The sequence below is a fragment of the Oryctolagus cuniculus genome, chromosome 7 (genome assembly GCF_051225735.1).
Source record: "Oryctolagus cuniculus isolate XC-2025 breed Fujian yellow rabbit chromosome 7, ASM5122573v1, whole genome shotgun sequence".
Classification (NCBI taxonomy): Eukaryota; Metazoa; Chordata; class Mammalia; order Lagomorpha; family Leporidae; genus Oryctolagus; species Oryctolagus cuniculus.
The window spans coordinates 111,185,754-111,210,498 of record NC_142873.1 but is presented as its reverse complement, the minus strand read 5'-3'; the positions used below and the strand labels follow the sequence as shown (position 1 = coordinate 111,210,498).

The following is a 24,745-nucleotide window of genomic DNA, read 5'->3' as shown; positions in this document are numbered from 1 at the left end:
GGAAAATTACCTCCTGCAGTAGTGACCAGGACCAGGAGTACTTGCTGACCGACTGGCCTCTGAAGGGCAGGGGTTGGCTCACGGCACTGTTGAGTCCTCTGCCGGGTGCGGCGGGGGAGGGGGCTCGGCAGGGAGGCAGAGGCATGGCTTCAGCCTCGTGACAACAATGCGGATGATGGAGCAGTCACAGTAAGTAAGGGCTTGGGGGTTTAACCGGGCTGGGCTCCACCGGCTGTGTGACTGTGGGTTTGCAGCCTAACTATTAAGCGCTTGTGCGGGGCCGGCACTGTGGTGCAGCAGTTTAAAGGCCCAGCCTGCAGCTCTGGCATCCCATATGGGCGCCGGTTCGAGTCCCGGCTGCTCCACTTCTGATCCAACTCTCTGCTATGGCTTGGGAGAACAGTAGAAGATGGCCCAAGTCCCTGCACCCACGTGGGAGACCCGGAAGAAGCTCTTCGCTCGTGGCTTTTGATCAACTCAGCTCTGGTCATTGCCGCCATTTGGGGAGTGAACCAGTGGATGGAAGACTTCTCTCTCTCTCTCTCTGTGCCTACCTCTCTGTAACTCTGTCAAATAAGTAAAATAAATCTTTAAAAAAAAAAGTGTCTGTGTTCCCTGGAGCAAAATGCAACAGCAGTAGAGTGAGCCCCTCGAGGTGGTAGAGGGGTGTAAATGCGATGTTCCATCGTGAATGCTTGCTGCGGCACCTGGCACAGAGCGGTCAGTTATCACTATCGGCGTCATCAGTGTCATCACCGCCGTCGACTCCCACGCAGTTGATTGAAGGGGCTTGGGTCTGGCAACTCCACGCTGGCTGGTCTGAATACCTGGGCCCCTCCGTGCAGCAGGTCATGACCACAAAGAAGCCTCCGGAAGCTGGGTTCCTTCATCGAGATCCCCAGGTTCCCAGTGGCCGGCCTAGCTCGCTCATCTAAGCTGCTGCCACGAAGCCCACGTGCTATTACTGCCATGACAAGAGGGGGTTCAGGGTCCCCCAGGACCTTATTGTGAAAGGCTGGGGTTGGGGGTTCCCTAGCTCTCAGCCACCAAGCACCTACCATGCATCATCTCACTTAAATCCCGCAGCAGCCTGATGAGGTTGGTTTTATTGCTAATGCCCTGTGGCTGGCAAAGCACTTTCAGGACTGGAAGTTTAGCCCCTGCTTTGTAAAAGGCCTGCAAGTCTCACCTTGTCAGTCAGATTGCTGTCGCAGGCCGGGTGTGCCAGGAGCAGCCGCACCAGGTCGGCGTTGCCATGGTGACAGGCCAGCATGAGGGCTGAGGATCCCTCGTGGTCTTGCAGGTTGACGTCTGCCTGGCAGCTCAGGAGCGCTTGCACCATGTCCTCCCGGTCGTGGCTGACTCCCAGCATCAGCGCCGTCTGGCCCCCCTGCACACAGAGCCACAGGGACGTGGTGAGGTTGTCCTGGGCAAGGGCCCTCTCTGGTGTTGGTGGGGCGGGGGGGCTCAGCAAAGACTTCACAAGAGAATGCCCATGGGTCGGAATCTCCTCTGCCCTTGGTATGAGACACAGCCTTCTCTGCCCGGCAAACTCCAAGAACCTGGTCAAATGCTACCTCCTCTCCAAATCCCTCCCTGCCGCCCCAGGCTCGGGATCCAGCCCTCGGCGCGCACCACTTTCTCACGGCCCGTGACACTGCTGATGGCAGGGTCTAAGCCTTTCAGGTCTCTGCCTCTGCAGGGCCTAACCCCACGTCCTTGCTGGTGAGCGCTGGCTGAGGCAACAGAGGAAGGCTGAAGCTTCAGCACCATGGCTTCGGCCAGGGTTTGGATGTAGTGTGAGTGTGTCCCCCAGGGGTTCACGTGCTGGAAGTGTGGTCCCCAGTGTGGTGATGTGAGAGGTGATGAAACCTTGGAGAAGTGGGGCCTAATGGGAGGTAACAGGTGACAAGGAGTACTGCCCTCAAAAGGATTAGTGCTGGTCTCTTGTAGGGGGTTTATTCAAAGAGCCAGCCTGATCTGTGTCCTCCCCGGGTTCCTGTCACACTGTGATCTCTGTTTCCCACACGCACTCCCACCACTGTCATGCCATTGACCTTGGGTTCTCACTGGAGGCCCAGTTGATGACTTCATCTGATCTTGGACTTCCAGACTCCAAAACTGTGAGCCAAATAAGCTTCTTTTCTTTACATATTATCCAGCGTTAAGGATTTGGGTATTGCAACAGACTTCTTATGGTCCACCCCAGCCTAGCTTTCTCTAGGAAGCCTTGGTCTGCTCAATGCTTCTGGTATTTTCAGATCCCCAGAAGCCTTTTGTCTCAACAAAATCTCTGCATGCCCCATGGCCATCTCTTGTTGGCAGGCATCAACAATAATCTTTCAGTGCACACAGCAAACGACTGGAGACAGGAAGCAGGTCCAGGCGCTGGTTGTGCTGTTTACTGGCGTGTGACCCTGCCCACAGCACTTGTCTTCCTTGAATCTTGCCTGTTTTTTTTTTTTCCTTCTTCTTCTTTTTCCCTTAAACATTAACATCGTAAAGGGCTTTTGCAGGAACCAAATGAGATGAAGGATGTATACATAGTAATGTATGGTGGTGGTAACTTTTCTGATCATAATTCGCCCATTATTTTTCATTTCCCATAGATCTTGCATACACTGTGCATATTTCTGTATTTTCCTACAGTCTTCTCATGCAACTTTATTATATTTGCCCTCATGGTTTTCCAGGGCTCCAGAAAGGTCAAGAGCGTCTCTCTGGCACCAGGCTTTGTGTCCCCTGTGGCCCTGTGCCTTACATATGACAAGTGCTAAGATGTGTTTTTTGATGGGTGCTAGCTAATTAAAGCTGCAATTTGGGGGCTGGTGCTGTGGCTCAGTGGGTTAAGCCACTGTCTGCAGTGTCAGCATCCCATATCGGCCCTGGTTCAAGTCCCAGCTGTTCCACTTCTGATCCAGCTCCCTGCTAATGCACCTAGGAAAGCAGCAGAGAATGGCTGAAGTGATTGGGCCGAAGTGTTTTGGCCATTTGGGGAGTGAACCAGCAGATGGAAGAACTCTCTCCGTCTCTCCTTCTCTCTGTGTAACTCTGCCTTTCAAATAAATAAGACTTAAAAAAAACCACACAACCCTGCAATTTGCTGTCACTGACGAGTTGGGCCTCCTTGTTCCAATGTCAAGAAAAGAAGGGGGCTTAGAATCAGAAATACCCTGGCTCTGCCACGTGGTGAATGTGTGCTGGTTAACCTCTCTATGACCTTGCCTGGTCTGTAAAATGGGAATGGTTAATAGCAGGAACTCCTCATGGGGCAGCAGCGAGACCAAAGTGTGAACAAGTCCGGGTAAGTGTTGACTATCATGAGCACTCAGAGGGGTGGAGACAGCGGCCGACAGGTGCCCAGGTATGTGGGCACAACCAGCAGTCTTCAAAGTGTTCACGCAAGGTGTGTACCACGAAAACCACACATGGATTTCAACCTTTTTTTTGCACCAGGATACATCTTTTAAAAGGCTTTTAAATGCACTTGTTTTGATTAATTTGAAAGGCAGAGAGACAGAGAGAACAACAGAGATAGAGATCTTCCAGGTGCTGTTCACTCCCCAGATGTCTGCAAGAGCTAGAGCTGGGCGAGGCTGAAACCAGGAGCCTAAAACTCAATCTGGGGTGGCAGGGGCCCAAGTACTTAAGCTACCTTGACCCAAGGTGCACATTAGCAGGAAGCTAGAATTGGAGGTGGAACCTGGACGTGAACTCAGGCACTCCAGTGTGGGATGCGGGTGCCCCAAGGGCCACTTTATTGCTGCACCAAATGCCCACCTCTAAACTTATATCTTAATTTCATTTTTCCAGGAATCTTTTGAAGTACCCTCTTATTATTAGATGCTCTGGTTCCCCACCTCTCTGGAATTCTGACAGATCTTTCCAGAGAAACCTGTTTGCTTTTCTGGTTTGCTTCCACTCAGCCTTGAGGGAATAGCTGTTTACTGGGCTGAACAGACCATGTGGTTTCACCCAGACCCCTCTCTCCAACCGTTGTTAAAGCTAAGTGACACAGGCATGATGTCCTCATGTGTGCTCCTCTGCCTGACTCAGGGCGTCTTCCTTCCTCCTAGAAGTCCAGCTCAATAAAATTTAATTCAAGGGCCATTGAGTGGTGCTACATGGCAGGCACTGCAAAGGGAAGTAAGTAGTAGATCCCTAGGGACCCCCAGCTCACTCCCATGTCACCAGCACCTCTGCCTCACCTCACAGGTGAGTGGAAGGGAGCAGCTGCAGCAATAAAGGCCCATCCCCTCCCTTGGTGACCTGGGCTGTGTCGTCTGTGTCTCCTCTACAAAAAGAAGGCGCTGTCTTTCATGGCTGCTGCGCATCTCCTCTTGCAAGAGGGCCAGTGTAGCAAAGCAAATGAACATGTGTACGGGAAACACGGAATTCAAGAGGAAAATAACTGTATGCAGTCTTCCGGAATAGGAGCTGTAGGTGGGAGGAAATACCTTGAAAACCAGAAAGTGCTCTACATATATGTATTTCCTGCCATCAGTGCGGCTGCCGTGAGCTGAAGCGACTTCGCCGTCGGGTTTGGCTGATGTCTGCCATCACTCTGGGGGAGTGTGGAACAGAGGTACATGCTGCCAGTCCACTGTCCCTGGGTTTCCTGTCTGTCTGAGGGTCTGTGAGGCACCATCTGCCCTTCTGCTCTAGGTCATCTTGTAGGGATGGTGAATAGCCTCAGAAGTCAAAGATGGTGTCTCTTTCTGAAACAAGGGCAGTCTTGCTTGCTGTTCTTTAGAGAAGATTCAGGTTCCCCAAGCACACAGTTCCTCTTCAGCAATGCAACCCACTCGGTGCTCAGGTACCTGGTCCCTTCCCACACTGTCCTGTGGGGATTGGGAATTAGGCGGTGCTAACGCTGTGGTTGCTGCTTTGCAGTGGGTTATACCTGTCTTCTGTCTGTGTCTCCTGCCAGCGTCGATGACACTGCAGGCGAATCTGTGCGCTTTAATGCAGATACCATCTCAGACTCTTCACGGTTCCTGACAGTTACACTACCATCTACATTCACTGTAGGAGGGAAGGAGAATTAAATGCACTCTATTCATTCTTGTGTGGTCAAAATTGGGCAGATGACCATGCAAATTTCCATGCAAAGTCTTGTCTCATTCAAGCCTTACTGGTTAAGGGCCATATCCCTACCCTTTGTTGTCAAGTGTAGGAACCCAAAAGCTGAACAGAGACATCCCAACCCTCTGAGTTGCCTTGTGCACCCTTGCTGTTTGTACGATCTTTTTTGACGTGAACCCCAGGCAGCTTTGCTTTAATCACTCTACAAAAGATTTCAGAGTCTCCTGCCTTGGGTCAGTTTAAGAAAGTTACTGGAGCTGTTCCCACTAACAAATGGGCTGTTCTGGTAGAATAGGAGTTTCCTGACCCTGGAGGTCATGGAGTTGGAAACCATTGTAAGGAAGCTGGAGGCCATCTGGTAGGGTTTTGCAAAAGGATAGGAGCTAGAGGGAGGTGATTTTTAAGGGCGTCCTTAGTTGGGGGAGGAGCTGATCCAGTGAACTAGTGGAGCCCACATGTCCTGACTTCCCAGCTACCACCTCTGTAGAGCGCCCCACTGGATCTTACAGCAATAGCTCTTCCCAGCTTGGCCTTGGTCTCTGCTATTTGGGAACCTGGGCATGATTTGTGTGCCCAGAACAAAGTCACTCACACTGGGGAGAGGGGAGTTAGGAATGATGGGAATATCTTGACACCTGGTGATTTCAAAGACTGAGGAGGTATGCCTGGAAGATTAGTCACTAGCAGAGTGTATAATAACTCTCTGAGCTAAGCTGAGGCCTACAGGGAAGGAGGGATGCTATATCCCCTGAGACTAAGCAGCAATAGCTCCTGTCTGCACTGGAGAGCCACACTTTCTCTCCACCAGGCTGGGACTTCATCACGGTTCAAAGGCTTTGAGTGAGAGATGTGAAGACAGGGGTGAGAACGGCTTGAAAAGACTGGACCTCTAAAGAGAAGCTGCCTACTTAGATGCTTGTGAGCCATGATCAAGGTGGGTCATCCACAGGGGCCGTCCTAGAACAGCCAACCAGCAAACACCTCTTCGAGATGTACTGTTTAGGAATGTTTGGTCCAAGAAATCAAGTCCAGGTAGGATTTTCCATTTCAAATCATGTCCACACCACCTACCTGCGTAGCCTGGATGTTCACATTTCCTTCCCTTAAGAGCTTCCAGACAACAGCCATGTCTTCATCAGTCTCCGCCGAAGCCAAGGGTGTGATCATCACAGCAGTGTAGCCGGCTTTGTTCTGATGATCCACATTGCAGACACCTGCAAGAGAAGCCACAGGGCTGGGACGGTTCCCCAGGGCCAGAAGCCAGACTCCACGCCAGCCAGTTCAATAGGACGCTGCCCGTTGGTTAGAAAGCCACGGGACAGTGGGGGAACCACTGGTTTACATTTTTCGTAGGCTTTACAACCGGCCACTTTTCTTTATACATTTTCTGAGGATCCCCAGCCAGGGAGGTCTGTAATGGGACCAGAACTGGTCAACAGGGCCAATGATCACGACTTCATTTCCTTAAGGAGCACAGGAAATTAATCTCATTTACAGATGAAGACACCGAGGGTCAAGGGAGTTACAGAAACTGTCCAAGTGATGGTGAAGTGGGGCAGGACTCAGATCAGTCCGGCTGCGGGGTCGTGGCTCACCTGGCCACACACCACACACAGCTGTGCATTTTAAGTCTCGCTCTCACTGTCTTACGTCTTACGTTGATGGCTGTACTTATAAGGTCCTTTCCAAGGGCCTAGTGATTTGCTTAGCGATGTACCTGGGCATGAAAAATGCTACAGGATAGACATGGGAAATCCGGGAACTGTTAACTCACTTGGAAAGCAAAGGGAAGAAAATCTCCATCGTTTTTATATTACATCAATTAGGAACACATATTTCACAATAGAATGAAAAACTGGCATCCTCTGAAGATGAAGTAGTGGGTGAGAATCAAAAAGAAATCCCTCCTTTGTAGTCTTAGGGTTACATACCCATGTCCCTCTCCACCCAAGAGGGAGGAGATGATCAGACACAGGCTGGGGGCTGGTGTTGTGGCGCAGCAGGTTAACTGCCATCTGCAGTGCTGGCATCCCCTGTGAGTGCCAATGTCTCCTGGCTGCTCCACTTTCAAATCAGCTCCCCATTAGTGCACCTGGGAAGGCAGTGGAAGATGGCCCAAGTACTTGGGTCCCTGTTACCCATGTGGGAGACCTGAATGGAGTTCCTGGCTCCTGGCTTTGGCTTGGTACAGCTCTTGCCACTGGGCCATTTGGGGAGTGAACCAGTGTATAGAAGCTCTGTCTGTCTCTTCTCTGTAACTCTGCCTTTCAAATAAATAAATAAATAAATCTTACAAACAAGTAAAACACACACAGACTGAGGCTGCTGTGAAAATGACCCCAGCTCTCAAGGGCAGTATTGTGAGAAAACCAAATCACCTGTGCACCACTGCTTACCCCCAACAAGGCTATACGGCTCTTTTGGGCAATAATCACTCCTTCTCTTTTGGATTGAAACATTGGACCTTTCTTAGCATTTCCTCTCTGTGAAATGGGGATACTAACAGAAGCCACCTCATTGGGTGATTGTACAATTTATTGTATTATTAATACATTGTATTAATATTGTATTATTAATACATTCAAAGCACTTAGAACACTACTCAGCCCACAGCAAATGCTCAATGAATAGTAACTGCTATTACTGTTATTTTCAGAGTGATATTCTTACAGACTTAGGCATTCATTACAACAAATCTGATTTATGGAAAAATGACAGGTAGAGTCACTTACAAGTTCTGTGCGAAGGGAAAAAGCCAATACTGGTTAAGTGTTCCCTCCACCTGGCAACTATTTAGGAATGTGCCATGGCGATACCAAGATGCCAGTGGGCAAAGCCAAGTCAGTATGGCTTGTTCACCTGCAGTGTTGTCTCAAGCCGCTTTGACTGTTGTCATGATCAGACAGGCTACACGAACTGAGTAATAACTCCTGCATCACCTCTAGCTCGTCCTGATAAAGCCGGGGACAGCTGCACTGCCTTGCGACTCCTCTTTCATGTTTGCCTTCAAGATGTGTAAGCAAGCCCCAGGCTACCAGTTCCCTTTCATCTCTTCAGAAACCTGATTCGCAGCTCAGGAGAGAGGTATGGGCTCAGGAAAGGAACTGAGGATCCAGGACCTTACCGTAGGTGCTTGGGAGCAGCCACGAGGGAGCAAGGCCAACCCCACTGGGCAGGGCGCTGGGTTGAGCAGCTGGTGACTTGACAGGCTGGCTCCGCCAGAGTGGTGCTCCGGGGAAGTAAAGGCGGGCACCGAAGGCTGAGCTGTGGACTCGCCGCAACAGTGAACCACGCTGTGCAGCACTTTACAGTTTGCAACGTGCTTTCCGGATGCCTCACAACTGCCTCCCACAGGGACCCAGGACTGGCGCTGCGAGGGGAAGTAATGGGACCTCCAGCCCGTTCTCCCAGCCCGCTTCCCGCTTCGTGGATCTTTAGCTGCTGCAGTGCGCTGGAGGGCGAAGCCTCCGAAATGCTCACAAGTTGATGAGTAGCAAACGGACTCCAAGGCCACAGTCGCAGACTCGGACCACGTCCAAATCTTAGGTTGTCAGTTCCAGCCTGGCCTGGCCTAATCACACCTTCCAACAAGTCCATGAGAAGCTTAGAGATAAAGGCTGCCCGTTCCTAACCTTTGGCTTCGTCGCACACACAGTAGGTGCTCCTCAAGTCTCATCTGGATTGAGGAAAAGCAGAAGAAACCCAGGCAGGGAGGTGACAGATCTTGGTTCAAATTCTGGTTTAGCCACCTACTAGTTCCACCACGTTACTGACATCTCTGAGCCACAGTTTCCTCACCAGGAAAATGCAGTTCATATGTGCTTCACAGTCCTGTAGGGATCATAGTGTGGTGTGTATGTGGAGTGCACCTTGCCCAGTGTCTGGGACAAGGAAGACCCTCAAAAAGTGGTTGTGAAGCCAGTGCTGTGGTATAGAGGGGAAAGCTGTCACCTGCAGTGCTGGCATCCCATATGAGTGCTGGTTCAAGTCCTGGCTGCTCCACTTCCAACCCAGCTCCTTGCTAATGGCCTGAGAAAGCAGTGGAAGATGGCCCAAGTCCTTGGGGTCCTTGCACCCGCGTGGGAGACCTGGAAGAAGCTCCTGGCTCCTGGCTTCAGAATGACCCAGCTCCAGCCGTTGTGGTCATCTAGGGGAGTGAACCAGCGGGCGGAAGACCTCTCTCTCTCTCTCTCTGTCTCTGCCTCTCTGTAACTCTACCTTTCAAATAAACAAATAATTCTTTATATATATATAAAAAAAGAAGCAGTCACTACTGTTGTTCAGACTCTGCACTAAAAAAACCCTAACACAGGACATGGAAAATGGGACACAGAGGAAGGTTTCATTTCATCACATGCCTTTCTCATCTTATTGATGTGGTATGGTGATTCCAGCATTCACCAGCCTGGGAATCCTGGAAGAATTGAAACCAAATACATTTGGCTCAGTGTTAGACCTGTAATTGAATCTGTTCTTGAAAGTGCAAAGATCAGAAAGGAGAGCAGGGGCTGGCGCTGTGGCATAGCAGGTTAAGCCACCCGCTGCAATTCTGGAATCCCATATGGGTACCAGTTTGAGTCCTGGCTGCTCCACTTGTGATCCAGCTCCCTAATAATGCACCTGGAAAGCAGAGGAAGATGTCCCAAGTCCTTGGGCCCCTGCACCCACATGAGACACACGGATGAAGCTCCTGGCTCCTGGCTTTAGCTTGACCCAGCTCTGGTCATTGTGGCCAAGTGGGGAGTGAATCAGTGGATGGAAGCGCACTCTCTCTCCCCCTCTCCCTGTAACTCTGCCTTGGAAATAAATAAAAGAAATATTTAAAAAATAAATAGGCAGGATGAAGTCATTCCACAAAAAATAAAAAAGTTCCAGTTCTCATTAAAAAAAAAAAAAGCACCAATTGCCATCATGTATGCACCTGTGCTGTTCAGGTGCTCAGCCTCAGGCTGCTAAACAGAGTTTTGCAGAATTAGAAACTTGCTGGGATTTGTTTTTTTTTTTTTAACTTTTTAAAAAATTTTTATTTATTTACTTGAAAGAGTTACACAGAGAGAGAAGGAGAGGCAGAGAGAGAGAGAGAGAGAGAAAGAGAGGTCTTCCATCCAATGGTTCACTCCCCAAACTACTGGAGCTGTGCCGATCTGAAGCCAGGAGCTTCTTCCAGGTCTCCCATGCGGGTGCAGGGGCCCAAGGACTTGGGCCATCTTCTACTGCTTTCCCAGGCCATAGCAGAGAGCTGGATCAGAAGTGGAGCAGCTGGGTCTCGAATCAGTGCCCATATGGTGCCGGTGCTTCAGGCCAGGGTGTTAACCCGCTGTGCCACGGCGCTGGCCCCAGAAACTTGCTGGAATTTGAACTGAGCTCCCTGGAGTCATCCACCACTCATTCACTAAACAGACACATTCACTCAGCATCTCCTATGAGCCAGAACTAGCCAAGGCCCCGGGGATACAGACAGGAGTGAGATGGGCAGGAGCCCCTTTGAACTGCACTAGCGCTCTGCAGCGTAGAAATGACAAGCAGAGATAACCTAAAGGAAGGCTGTTGCCCTAGCAGGGATGGGAACCTTCTTTCAGCCAAGGGCTATCTGGGTACTTAAAACATCACTCACAGGCCATGTAAAATTACCAACTAAAACATTAGCCTGCTACAGATTCATTGCATTTCAAGTCCCCCCTGCAGCTGCCTTGGCAGGGCCAGAGCACTTGATTTCCTGGGCCTTACATAACCCATAGGTTGGACATTGCCCACCCCTGCCCTAGAGAGATGGGGCAGCCACTTTAGACAGTCACCAGCAAGACTTCTACGGAGGTGACGTGGGGGATGGGACTTGAAAGCTCATGGAGTTCTGATGACCTTTCACTGCCGCTTTCCGGTCTCTGCCAGCCTGACCACACTCCCAGTTTCCTGGGAAGACGGGGCCAACTGAAGTGAGCAGCCTCCACTTGTCTGCTCTGCTGCCCTTTTTTTTTTTTTTTTTTTTTTTTTTTTGACAGGCAGAGTGGACAATGAGAGAGATAGACAGAGAGAAAGGTCTTCCTTTGCCGTTGGTTCACCCTCCAATGGCCGCCGCGGCCGGCGCACCGCGCTGATCCGATGGCAGGAGCCAGGTACTTCTCCTGGTCTCCCATGGGGTGCAGGGCCCAAGGACTTGGGCCATCCTCCACTGCCTTCCCGGGCCACAGCAGAGAGCTGGCCTGGAAGAGGGGCAACCGGGACAGAATCCGGCACCCCAACCGGGACTAGAACCCAGTGTGCCGGTGCCGCAAGGCGGAGGATTAGCCTAGTGAGCCGCGGCGCCAGCCTTCTCTGCTTCTTAACACCTCTCTGGGTCTCACCTCATCTTCCCTTCCTTCTGCTCCTGCCTTCGAGGAATAAACAGCACCTTGCCTAAGCTGACCGCGCCTATATCCATTGTGAAGTCCAGGCTTCTCCAGACCTCCAAGGTCTTGCTCCATTAAGTAGCTTCTCTCGTTTCTATCTTTTGGATCTCTCTCTCTCTCTCTCTCTATCTTGACCTCTCATTTTGTCTCCCGTCTCTGTTTTTGTCTTTCTCTCTGATACGCTCCCTCCCTCTCTTGAGTTCTTCTTTGTCCACAAACACATCCAAATACCTCCCCATCTCCAAGCAAATGCACTGCACCTCCTGCAATGCACACCAAGGCCCTCCCCATGCACTCGGCTTGCTCCATCCTGCAGGCTGGTTTCCCCCAACATCCCTGAAACAGCTGTCTCCACAGTCACCAGGGACACTTGTCCCACCGCCTGCCAGGCCCAGCCCTCATCCTTCCGGACCCGTGCAGCATTTGAGCAAGAGGACCCCCATCTTTCTCCCCCAACATCTTCAACTGCTGCCGTTCTCCATCAGCCACCGTCCTGGTATTTCTCCTGGTTCCCACTCGACCCCAGCTGGGTCTCCTCCGTGGCGCTGCTCTCTCTCCGTGCAGGATAAGAGAGGGTTCTCTCCCCGGCCTACAAGATCTCATCATCTCTGTTCCACCTGGCCCTGCCCGAAGTTCTGCCTGTAAATTTTGGATCTGGAACTCTCAACAGCCTTCTGGACGTTTCTGCCTGGAGGACCCACAGGAAGCTCAAAATCCACTCCCGACTGAACGACCTTTTCTGCTCCCCCGCAGTTGCCCCCCCCCCCCCCCCCGCAGCAGGTCCCACGCAGGTCTTCTCAGCTCTGCCACAGCTCCAGCTGCCCTGGCCACTCACAGCCAGCTGGCCACTCACTCCCCAGTGGCTTTTTTGCACTTGCATTCCTACTGCCCTCACCTGTCGTGAGCCCTCACCTCTTCTCTGTGGACCCCTGAAATGGCCTCTTTTTTTTTTTTTAAGATTTATTTACTTATATGAAAGGCAGAGTTACAGAAAAAGTTGGGGGAGAGAGAAGGGGAAGAAATGTCTTCTGGTTCCCTCCCCAAATGGCTACAATGACTGGGGCAGGGCTGGGCCGGGCCAGGCCAAAGCCAGGTGCCTGGAACTCCATCCAGGTCTCCCACATGGAGAGCAGGGCCTAAGCACTTGGGCCATCTTCCACCAACCATCCCAGGTGCATTAGCCAGGAGTTGAATCAGAGGTGGAGCAGCTGGGACTCCAACCAGCACTCATCTGGGATGCAGGCATTGCAACTGGTGGCTTAACCCACTGCTCTACAAGGCCAGCCCCTCCCTTCTGTCTCGACACCTCCTCCTTGCTCCCTCCACTTTACCCATACTGCCACATGACCCTTGTTAGAGCACACCTCCGCAGGGGTGCTCCCTGCACAAGCACCTGCCACGGACTCCCTGGTGCCTTCCCAACAGCATTGGCCTGGCTCTGCAGGTCTGCTGTGCTGCGGCTCTAACTTACCTTGCCGATCTTCATTCACATCCCACCCAAGCCAGAAGCCTTCTGGTGTCCAGGTACCTGGAGCTGCTTGCTCTGCACTGGGGACATTTTTCTGCCGGCTAGAACCCCACCTGCTCCAGGGCACTTTTGCTGCTCTCTGCACCGGACATGAGCTCACTTCTTCTGAGTTCTTAAATCACATCTGGATCCCTCTCTCTCTAGTGAGCCATCATCTGCTCCAACAGGCAGGCTGTATGTTCCTGGGAAATGGAGGGCTGACACCTGGTGCTGTGGCCAGTGTGGACCTCATATGTAGCCAATAAATATCTGATGAAGGATGGATCAATCAAACTGGTCAAACAGAGCCATGACCTTGGATTAAAAAGTATCTTAGGGTCACAGGAAGAGGAGACATCTCTCCAGTGCTCTGGAGCTGGACAGACCTGATCAGACCCTCCCACCCGGCAGCCCAGCGACCCAGAGACTCAGCCTCCATTTTCTCAAATGCTGCATGAGAATAATGGCACTCCTGAGCCTGCCACAGGAATGCCTGAAGAGTAAATGGTGCATTACAGTAGCATGGCCTAGCCCAGCTCTTGGACTACAAGAGGCCCTGGGAACAGGGAAGGAGTTCCTTGCCTGCGAGAGGAGAATCCCCCTTCGGTCAGGGACCCAGCCCGCCCAGAGGCGCCACCCCTGACCTGTGTCCAGCAGCAGCTTCACCACGGGGAAGTTGGCATGGGACACGCTGTAGTGAAGGGCCGTGTTCCCGTTGCGGTCAGCCAAGTTGACAAGCAGCTTCAGGAGACGTGGGGACAGAGACTGGACCCCGAGGAGGTAGGCGGCCACCACGGCAGGGCTGGACGACTTCCGGCTGGAGACACGGAACCACTCCTGGCTGATGGCATTCAGGCTCTGCCTCTGGAACCCCAAAAGAGTCTGATCCCAACGGGTTCCCCCAGCCAGGGCTCGTTGACCTCCATTAGAGCCTTCAGCTGTGGTTGCTTCCGGCCCTGTCCCTCCCTGCCCTCCAGCTCCCTGTGTGAGGTATTCCCAAGAGGCCTCAGGTTCAACAGGGCTGGGGATGCAGTGACATCCTCTGTAGCGTGCCCCCCCCCCCCCATACAAGGTAGAAAGGGAGATTGGCAGGGGGACACAATCACCTGTCACACAAGCACTTTCCCGGTGACAGTTTGGCTCTGTTTTACATTTAGGCCACGTCTCTGTAAGCCAAGGATTGCCTAGCACTCTCTCCTTCACACGCACAATCAGCCTACGCGGACCCTACTCGCCCTAGACTCTGCCAGGACCTTGTGTGCTTTTAACGGACACAGCTGGAACATCACAGCATTTTACAAACAAGAAAAATGCACGCTGAGAGCTAAGACCAACAACACATCCCACTGATGCTTGAAATAAAAACCTGAACGGGTGTGCCTGAATAATATTTTCAGAGTGTGAGTATCGTTTAATACTTTGGGCACATTTGCCAGATCAGCCGAGATAAAGCAACGAAAATGGGCTGGGCAAGTAAGAAACACGGCAGAACTGGTCAGCCTTATTCCCGGGGCTCTTGGGCAAAGGGGAGCAGCTTGGGTTGCAAACACGCCCACGGGGCTGTTCCACTTTGGGGCAGCCAGCATCCATCGTAACTTGGGAAAATATCACCGCACCAGTGTCTGTTGATTAAAAGTAGAACCGACGCTTTCCACATTTAAATCTTCATGGAACTACAAAGGCCTGAAGGCGCCAACAAGGGTGTTTTCTTGGTTTTGGTATTCTGACCCATAGGTGCGATCCAAGAAAAACAGGAACAACTACAGAATTCAATTCAGGGCTGGAGAGGACTGGGGACAGGCTGCCCCCCACCCCCAGGTTACCGACAAGGAAACTGAGGCTGTGAACACAGAGCTGACTCACCCCACTTCCCAGTGACGAGGGTCCTGGGAATGGAACTCCCAGTTCCCGTTTCACACGCTCACTCCTCTGCCCCACGGTTCTCTTGAACCATGGGGCTATGTGGAGCTGAAGCCACAGAGTTAGACGACACTCAGGGCGACGCTCAACAACTGGGCACACGCCCCTGAGCCCCCCAGCCTGCTTGTCTGTGCACAGAGGTTGCTTCCACCTCCCCAGCGTCAGGCACCACCGTGGTGGCAGCGCTGGGAGGACTCACAGCGTTCACACTCACACTGCTGCTCAGGCAAGGGCCCAAGGTCACCCCAGGGCGCTACCGGCTGAAGCGCAACACAGGTCTTTACACAGCAGCGAAAACTCCAAGTACCGGGAGTCCGTCGGTGAGGGTCCCAGTCTCTGGCAGGTGTTGGCTCAGGGCCCGACAGGCAATCAGAAATTCTTCTGAGGGTTTATATCTAAAGAAAACAAACATACCCTTATACAACCGTCCTCCATATTGATTTTTATTGCCATTAAAGGCTTTCGCTCTCAATAGCTGGGCAGCAACCCCAGGGCAGGGGAAAGTCGTCAGGATGGCTGCACACACCATCCTGAGCCAGCTCCACTTGGGAGATCTTCCGAAGGGCACGCGGCCCTCCCCCCACCCATGCCGCCAGCGGTCAGAGCCTGCGCACGCAGCACGCAGGGCGGGCCGCTGGCAAGTGGACGGCTGTCTCCTGACGCTGGACGTTCTGCCTGGGTGACCTGAAACCGCCACAGCATCCGAGCCGTACCAGCAAGCTTCTCAGGTTGCTCTTCCATGAAGGGCACCGTGCGCACTCCCAGAGCCAACAGCACGTGAATGACTGGCGCTGGGGGTGGGGCCGCAGTGGCAAGCGCTCCGCCCTTTCTGGGACTTGGGCAGACCCTCTTTCCTCTTTGCGTCGGTGTCAGTTCCCGAGAGGCCCCACCCGCCCCCGCTGGCCTCTCACACTGCCCAGCACTGCAGCCCCACCTGACAAGCAGCTCCCTGCCCTGCTCATCACTCCCCCGGCAACCAGGCTGCATCGGCGACAAGGAGGCTGAAGGCACTGCCTAGTCTTATTCCTGCCACTGAGCGCCAGCAGCCTACTCTGTGGCGGGCACAGCGCTGGGCATTTTGCTTGCTTTTTCTCATATGGTCCCCAGATCCGACCTAGCAGGTGCTTGTTGTCCGTGTGTTACAGATGGGGAAACTGAGGCAACCTCAGCTTACAAGGATCTTGTCTCAAGGAACACCAAGGCAGGGGCAGCATTTGAATCCAGGTGTGCCCGACAGTGCAAGCAGCACTCTTCTCTGGTCTCACTGCATGCTCTCCTGTCATTTATTAAAAAACAGATTTATTTATTTAAAAGGCAGAGTGATAGAAAGAGAGGGAAAGACAGAGAGAGAGATCTTCCATCCACTGGTTCATTCCCCAAATGACCACAATAGCCAGTGCTGGGCCAGGCTGCAGCTAAGAGCCTGGACCTCCATCTGGGTTGCATATATGGATGGAAAGTTCCCAAGCACCTGGGCCATCTTCTGGTGCCTTCCCAGAAGTGTTAGCAGGGAGCTGCATCAGAAACTCAGCAGCCAGGACTTGAACTGGCACTCCAACAGGGGATGCTGGCATTATAGGCAGCAGTTCAATGTGCTACGTCACAATGCCAGCACCCCTCCTGTCACTCTGAAAAACAGTCACGTCAGTATGGCCAACAAAGAGGTAGAAAAGGTTGTGGGTAAGAATCAGAAACAGGGGCCAGTGCTGTGGTGTAGCGGGTAAAGCCACCACCTGCAGTGCCAGCATCCCATATGGGTGCTGGTTCGAGTCCCGGCTGCTCCACTTCCAATCCAGCTCTCTGTTGTGGCCTGGGAAAGCAGAAGAAGATGGCCCAAGTACTTGGGCCCCTGCACCCGTGTGGGAGACCTGAAAGAAGCTCCTGGCTCCTGGCTTCAGATCAGCCCAGCTCTGGCCATTTGGGAGTGAACCAGCAGATGGAAGACCTCTCTCTCTCTCTCTCTCTCTCTCTCTCTCTGCTTCTGCCTCTCTGTGACTCTGCCTTTCAAATAAATAAAATAAATCTTAAAAAAAAAGGAAAAGAATCAGAAAGACTTGGGTCAGAATCCCCACTCCACCAGCCCAGCTGTGTCATTTCGCTGCTGTAGGCCTGGTTCCTCATCTGTAAAGTCCGGGTTCTAATCATTTCTGCCTTGCAGCATTGTTCAATGTTATACAAGGTATCGCTTGAAAATCCCACCCCGGTGGCTTTATACACAGAGCTCTGGCTGTGAAAATCCCACCCCGGTGGCTTTATACGCAGAGCTCTGGCTGTGACGGCACCGTGTAGTCAGCAACTACATCTGTCTAGCTGTGCCTGTCACAGAACACTGGCGAACGCATGGACAAATGAGCAAGCGAAGGAACAAAGGATGGAGCGAGAGGCTGACCACACACCCCGGGCCTTTTCAGATGAACACGTGCCGCTTCCACAGCCAGCTGACTCACCTCTCAGGCTTGGCGTGGGGGGCTTCTTCCCCAGGCCCCCTTTCCTGGCCGGCGTTGCTGGCGTCCTCAGGGACGCCCTGCCCGGGTTCACAGCTAGGGTGGGCATCCCTGGCCCGCCTGTGTTCCGGACCGTCGCGCTTCTTCTCAGCCTCGCCTTCAGACAAGTCCTCCGGGGTGCTGTCCTCATCGCTGGTCTCCTCGCTTGAGGTGGTCTCGTAGCTGTGGAAGCAGACGGGGGGCGCTCGTCCTGTGCCTGCCCACCCAGTGCTCACGGTCGCATCAGTGAGGACCACCTGTGAATTACCTCCTCCACCCTCACCACTGTAGGCTGGAGCATGGGAGCCCCGGGGATCTGAGTGGGAGAAGCAGGTGGCCAGGAGCTGTGGCTCTGCCGCTGGACGCCGTTTGGAGAGAAGAGATAATGAGCCAAGCCCTTGTCAGCAAACCGACCCACAGCCTGGGCCCTAAGTGGTCATGTATCCGGACGGTCCAGACAAGCAATCCACGTTTCCCAGAGAAGCCTTTCCTTCTGGAATCCTCCGGTGAGATCCAGAGAGGGCCACAAAACAGGCAACCCCGCCCCACACTGAGTGCCCCGAGTTGCCTGAGGAGTCTTCACATCTGTGGGTCACCCCCGCTGCCCCCCTGCTCCAGCCCAGGTAGCGCCTGGCATGAACTCAGGGGCGCCCACGCCCCAACACAGCATCCACCTTTCCTGGCTACGGCCTCTTGGAGCTGCTGCTTGGAGCAGTGAAAGGGCGGGTACAGGCCACGGGGCCCGCAGCCCTCCCTCCCGGCAGTGACACCTGTGTCCAGGGACAAGTGACTCTATAGAAGTGTCACACAGAGGCCATGGAGCAAGGTCTGGGGAGACCTACCGATCCCACCACTGATGTCCACAGGAGACCCCGACAAAGGAGCGCTGGGCTTAAGTTAGAGATTTTGGGCTGTGGAGCCACCAGATAGCCACAGGGGCCAGTAGCTATGGCCTCCATGGGCCCCCTGAAAGGCCTTTTCTTGAAACAGTGGCCCTTATGTCCCCCACTTTGCAAATTTACCCACTCCTCACTGTCCAAGCGTTCTGTCTGGTTCAAACCCTGGCTACCTCTTCCTCCCTGGTGCTTGGAACAGCCTTTTGGTTTTGTGATTCTGAGAGTGGACAGCAAATTGCACTTACCAAGCAGTGCTCATCTTAGAATCGCTCCCATAAAAACTTCACCTGGAAATGCAATCATTCATTCAACAGACACTTATTGACCACCTACTGTGTGCCAGGTATTGTCTAAACACTGCACCCAAGTCCTTGCTCTCCTGGAGCATACAGTGGAGAGAGGCAGGAAATAAACATGGAAACAAATATTATTTTATACTCAGTGATAAGCACAACGAGTGCGAGGAAAAGGGCCATGAGATAGTGTGATGGGAGGAAGGGCTACCTTAATCAGGGCAGATGGTCCTAACCTTGGCTGCACGTGAGCACCCTGGCGACTATCAGAATTTCCAGTACGCAGATGCACCCCACAGTAGTTAAGCCAGAGTCTTCAGGATTGGGACTGAGGCATTGGGATTTTTAAAATCTCTCCCAGTGTTCCCAGCACACAACCACGAGGGAGAAGCACTGTGCTAAAGTAACACGTCCAGAGAGGCGACGAGGAGAGGCACCTGCACCCCGAATCCCCAAGGGACAGAGGACAGGAGCCAGCAGGAGCAAATGGAGCAGGCCAGGGCCACAGTCTGGACCTGCCAGGCTGGGACAGAGTGAGGACAAATGCTGGTGTTTAAGCTGGGAGAGAGGAGCTACGTTTGGCTGATTTCTCCGTACACAAACTGGAGAAAGCTCAAAACAGTTTTGTCTCAATCACAGAGACACACGTTAAGCAGAAGTGGAACCATAGCTCCCCACGAGAGCCCATTTCATCACAGCTACCGTCTCCCTCCCGGCGCCTGCGCCGTGGCGGTCACCCCTGGTCTGCAGCTGGTGACGCGAGTGAGCAGGGATTCTGAGCAGCGCTGTGCAGCCGCTGCCGGCTGGGCTGGGGGCCTCCTGCGTGGGTGTCCACAGCATCCACGCTTCCCCTGCTTGACAGGCCAGCACCTCCTACTTCCTGTCTTCCCTGTGAGCTATAGGCAGGGCCCATGATTCCCCAGACTCCTTCTCCCCACCACCTAGCACACCGTTGGCATTGAATAAATGTTTGTTGAATGACTGATGTAGAAGACACTCTAAATCCAATGTTCGACTCTCTAAATATTCTAAGGCTTGATCCGTATTCTAAGGCAACAGACTGGCTGTTTTTCTTCACTCCCCCCTTCCCGTCCCTGCCAAAAACTGAGGTTTGGTTTGCAGTTAAAGGAAGAAAGGAGTCAAAAGGATGAAATTTGAGGTTCACTAAATAACAGTTGGTCCTGGTTTTGATGATGTGGCTCAGGTTAAATGCCTACTTCAAAAGGCCCGTGGACCCCTCCAACAGGAACCAGGGCCCTGGGGGGACCACAGCCAAGACATATTAAAAACAGAGGTTGCAACAGACCAGCACAGCTGGCAAGGAGCCAGCCATGCACATGGGGGCGGGAGGGAGCAGCTTTAAAAGGCCACAGAGATTAATTCCCGGGGAGAATGAAAACCAGATGCCTCCCCCTAGGAAAAGAAAAGGCCACGGACAACAGCAGGATGGGCAGCAGGGGAGGCGGTCGGGGCTTTACAAGCGATGCTTACCCACCGTTAACCCCAACAAACTGAAGGTTCTTTTTGGTCCCATTACCTCCTGCACGGAAGCCATAGTCTTTCTTTTTCATAATGGATTTAAGGCTGGTCGACGGGGAGATCTCTAGGTAGATACAACATCACAGGTTAGAATGATCTGGGGGACACCTAGCACTCTGGCTGGGAGGGGAGATAGGTTGCAGGTGTGTGAAGGGGCCAGGGAACCAGGATAATGCAAATGAAATGTTTGGGGGTTTGGGGGAGGGCTGGCTTTCCGGTCAATGATGTCTGTGTTGATAGTGCCCCTCTATGCCTGGACGACACAGGAGTGGGATTGGGCATTCTCGGAAGACCTGCTAGGTGCCGAGGGAAAGCTGGGGCCCTGCCTTGCTCAATGAGTGGCAGAGTAGGGGAGAGCTTAGGGCCCTGGATGAGTGGTCCCGTGCCCACCTCTGCTCACGGGCGTCTCAGCAGTCCCTCCCAGCTCACATGCAAGTTGACACAGGTGAAATGGGGTAGCGATGGCACTGTGCTCACGGTTGCCATGGGAGCTAGGGCACACATCTTCTGGTGCTGGGCTCAGTCATATGGGAGGCCTCTCACAATGGGCAAGACTAAAACTAGCCCGGAAATGAAGAGAATGCAGCCAACTCAGGGTCTGTGGCTGGAAGCAGACTCACGCTGCCTGTTAAGCAAAGCAAAATATGGTTCCACTTCCCTCAACAGGGAAGAGTGTATGACCTGTTACAAGGGAAGTGGGGCTCAGCCAAAGGGCTGATTTCCATGTGTGAGCATGGCTCAATTTCTCTCTCATACACACATGCTCACACAGAAAGAATAGTCAGTGAACTGCTGCAGACCACAGTATAGATCAGGGTACCTCAAAGAGTTCATGGAGAAATGGAATTGAAAGAGAAGTTTATTTTGGCACAATTTTTTTTTTGAAATCCATGCATAGCTTTTTGATAATAGGCATTTTCCATGAACTTTTAAAAGACTCCTCTTATTGTTCCTCCAAAACCAGGGTAGAGAACACTTGTAATGTGTGAGAACCCGGAGGAACCAAAGGAATAAAAGCATCTAAGAAACAATGAAGGGAAGGCCGGCGCCGCGGCTCACTAGGCTAATCCTCCGCCTTGCGGCGCCGGCACACCGGGTTCTAGTCCCCGTCGGGGCGCCGGATTCTGTCCCGGTTGCCCCTCTTCCAGGCCAGCTCTCTGCTGTGGCCAGGGAGTGCAGTGGAGGATGGCCCAGGTGCTTGGGCCCTGCACCCCATGGGAGACCAGGAAAAGCACCTGGCTCCTGCCATCGGATCAGCGCGGTGCACCGGCCGCAGCGCGCCGGCCATGGCGGCCATTGGAGGGTGAACCAACGGCAAAGGAAGACCTTTCTCTCTGTCTCTCTCTCACTATCCACTCTGCCTGTCAAAAAAAATAAAAATAAAAATAAAAAAAAACAATGAAGGGAGACGAGGATTTGGAGTTCACCAGGCTGGGGCATTGGTGCCCTAGACTTTGCCTTTGTGCGATGCAAGTGAGATTAGGCCTTTCTGGGTGGATGTAGTGCTGTAGGCACGAGGCTTGGAAATGGCATGTGGGCTGGTTTCCTACTCCTTTTTGTCCTCCCTGGCTGGCATTTGCACTGTACACACAGCTGCATGTAGGTATGCAGTTTTATATACAACTGCATGTGTGTATGCACTGTATGTGCAACTGCACATATGCACCAAACATACAACCACATGCATACATGTGCTGCACATACAACCACACACATGCATGTGCCTCATGTACAACTGCACATCCGTGTGCACCTTCTATACAACTGCGTGTATGTGTGCACTGTATAGACAAGTACATGCATATATACACAAAACTGCATGTTTGTATGCACTAAATGTACACCCACATGTGTGTATGCACTATATATGTGACTGCATGTATGTATGCACTTCATGTACAGCTGTGTGTATGTACACACTGCAACACACCTACATGCATGCACTATATGTACAACAGCACGTATGTATGAACTATGTACACAATGGCATGCATGTGTGCGTTGCATGTACAGCTGCACGTGCTGACCGGACTCAGAGCACAGGCATGAGCAGTACTGAGCCTCTGCTGTTGCACCGATCAGTTCTGGAGGTGCTGCATCATTTTTTAAAGGCATACTCATGCCATTAAAACTGTTCCCTGCTCGGAGTCGCGGGGTGAGGGAGGAATGGGTCCCTGTCTCGGGCATCTGTATTTACCCACTGGCGGGGAGGAGGGAGCAGGGGGCTCCTTCTGCGCTGGCGCCTGGGCCGAGTAGGCAGAGAGCAGCAGGTTGAGGGAGCTCAGCAGCTGGCTCTGGATGCTGCTGAGCTTGGAGGCCGGCTGCTTGATGGCACTGGCCAGCTCCGGGTACCCGTGCTCCAGGCAGTTCCACTGCTCCTGCAGCAGTTCCTGGATTTTCTTCACATATTGCCCAATCGTGGCATCGGTTGGCGAACTTGGTGGTCTTCCTGGGCGCTCCTTGCCTGGGAGCTCAGAACTGGTTTCCTCTCTTCCTGCTGGGGGAGCTTCTCCATCGCTGCTCCATGAAGAGCCTCTTGCTCCCTCGGCCAGGCCCTCAGCTCCTCCCCGAGGGTCTCCTTCCTGCTCAGAGCCTGCTTCTTCGATCCTGAGTTCGGTGGAGAGGCAGCTGTGTAAAGGGGAGGTGAGGACCCTCTTGGGTCCCTGTGGCAGTGACAGCTGGGGTGGTGGCACACGCTCTGCAAGTCCTTGTGAGTGACTGTCTTGCCCCCATGGGAGGCCATTCTCCTCCCCTCTGACCCCCCAGCTTTCAGAGTCCATGATGCCCACCAGGTTGACCCCAATGCTCTTGTCGCATGACTCCCTGGCCACCAGTCCATGGAGAGGGTCAGTGTTCACCGTGGCATCAGTCTGGCCCTCGGCCTCTCTGGTGCTCCCTTGGCTAAGCTTTCCTTCCAGTTGGGCTACAGCACACTCTAGCTCTTGAATCCTCTGCTCCCTAGCCTTGGTTTCCTCTTCCTGCTGCTGCAGGGCAGCTCTGACTTGAGCCAGTTCTTTGGTTCTTCCAGACAACTCACCCTCAAGGGCCGAGAGCTGCTGCTTCAGGCTGGAAATGCTGCCAGGATCCATCCCGGCCAGACCCAGGCTTTCCTCCGTTACCCGAATGCCAATGCTTCGCACCTCCACCTCTACAGGTGGCGGGGGCGGGATCTCGCTGATATTGAGCTCAATTTCTTCTAGGGGCAGCTCACTTTCAGGGATGGGTGATGGCAGAGGTGGAGGGCTTGGTGTCAGGGAGCTGGGGGTGAACACCGTGTCGGCGTCTCTGGTTTTGTCTTCTGCATCCTCCAGAACCACAAGCGCCATTGGGAACGAGGAAGGAGGACTTGGGAGAGGGAGGTGACTGACAGCCTTCATTTCACCTTCAGGAGGCTCGGCTGCCTCCAGGACCAGCTCCGAAATCCCCGGCCCCAGGTCTCCCAACTCTCTGACTTTCACTTGGGTTGACACTCCTGGGCTGAAGCTGTGTACAGCTGCAAACCCTTCCACGGGGCCCAATGTGCCATCGCAGACACTGCCTTCACCTGGCGGTGGAGGGAAGGCAGGAGGGATGGGGGGCGCTGAGCTCAGGCTCAACTCCTCCGGGGCCCTGCTTTGCAGCAGCGTGGCCGGCATGCTGGACGCTCTCAGGAGGTGGGGTCGTGCACCCCCAGGGGCGAGCTCGGCGTTCTCGGGAGCAGCAGCCTCCAGCTGCCTGGCGGCCTCTGCCAGCAGCGCCTTCCTATGGTAGCTCAGCTCACTGCTGCTGGCTGAGGCCTGCGGGGGATCACCCAGGGGCAGTGACTGCGTTTGCTCCCGAGTCCCCAGCAGTGCCTTCCTTGATACCCCTGGGGACCAGTTTTGGTGGGGAAGAGCTACGTGGGGGCGGGCCCCGCTGTCTGGAAGGCTGAAGTTTCGGGGCAGAGTGCTGAACTTGGCCTGCTTGGCCCTTCTGTGGATAGGAATCCTCTTGATGGTGTTTCCCTTCTCAATGTCATCCACATACTTGAGGAAGTCCAGGTCTAAGTGAAAGCCATATGGGGTCTCCACGGAGTAAGGATGGCTCTTTGGAGGGTCTTTCTTCTTTTCATTCCCCGGAAAGGACTGGTCTTTGGCTGGGAGACACAACACATAAAAAAAAAAAAAAAAAAGCACGAAGTTAGTAAGAATCACAGAATAAAGAGGCCAAATGGCCACACACGATATGCTCCTCAATGTTCTGGCCTCTAAATCACACTGAGACGCTCAGTCTTTGGGGCTGTACTGGGACATCATCTTATTTTTTAAAAAAAGATTTTATTTATTTATTTGAGAGCTAGAGTTACAGACCGTGAGAGGGAGAGAAGAGAGAAAGGTCTTCTTTCCATTGGTGCACTCCCCAAATGGCCGCAATGGCTGGAGCTACGCCGATCCGAAGCCAGGAGCCAGGAGCTTCTTCCAAGTCTCCCACGCAGGTGCAGGGGCTCAAGGACTTGGGCCATCTTCCACTGCTTTCCCAGGCCATAGCAGAGAGCTGGACTGGAAGAGGAGCAGCCGGGACTAGAACCGGCGCCCATATGGGATGTCTGTGCCACAGGCAGGCAGAGGATTAACCTACTGCACCACAGCGCCAGCCTCTGGAACATCTTATTAAATGA

The 24,745-nt window shown here is 53.1% G+C and overlaps 1 protein-coding gene across 3 annotated transcripts in view; it reads right to left on the bottom strand.

The window, feature by feature from the left end:
• Positions 1-24,745, bottom strand: part of KANK4 (KN motif and ankyrin repeat domains 4) — an 85,634-nt gene that overhangs the window by 5,696 nt on the left and 55,193 nt on the right. For 2 of the 3 annotated variants that reach the window (XM_008265153.5, XM_051857690.3), the window contains exons 3-9: positions 22,307-24,223; positions 20,062-20,173; positions 17,346-17,564; positions 15,206-15,293; positions 13,623-13,842; positions 6,157-6,299; positions 1,190-1,390 (exon numbers count right to left, since the gene is read on the bottom strand). In XM_008265153.5, coding sequence (XP_008263375.4) covers positions 1,190-1,390; positions 6,157-6,299; positions 13,623-13,842; positions 15,206-15,293; positions 17,346-17,564; positions 20,062-20,173; positions 22,307-24,223 — 2,900 coding nt within the window. The remainder of the gene's footprint in view (positions 1-1,189; positions 1,391-6,156; positions 6,300-13,622; positions 13,843-15,205; positions 15,294-17,345; positions 17,565-20,061; positions 20,174-22,306; positions 24,224-24,745) is intronic. The other variant, XR_016237304.1, reaches the window with a different exon arrangement.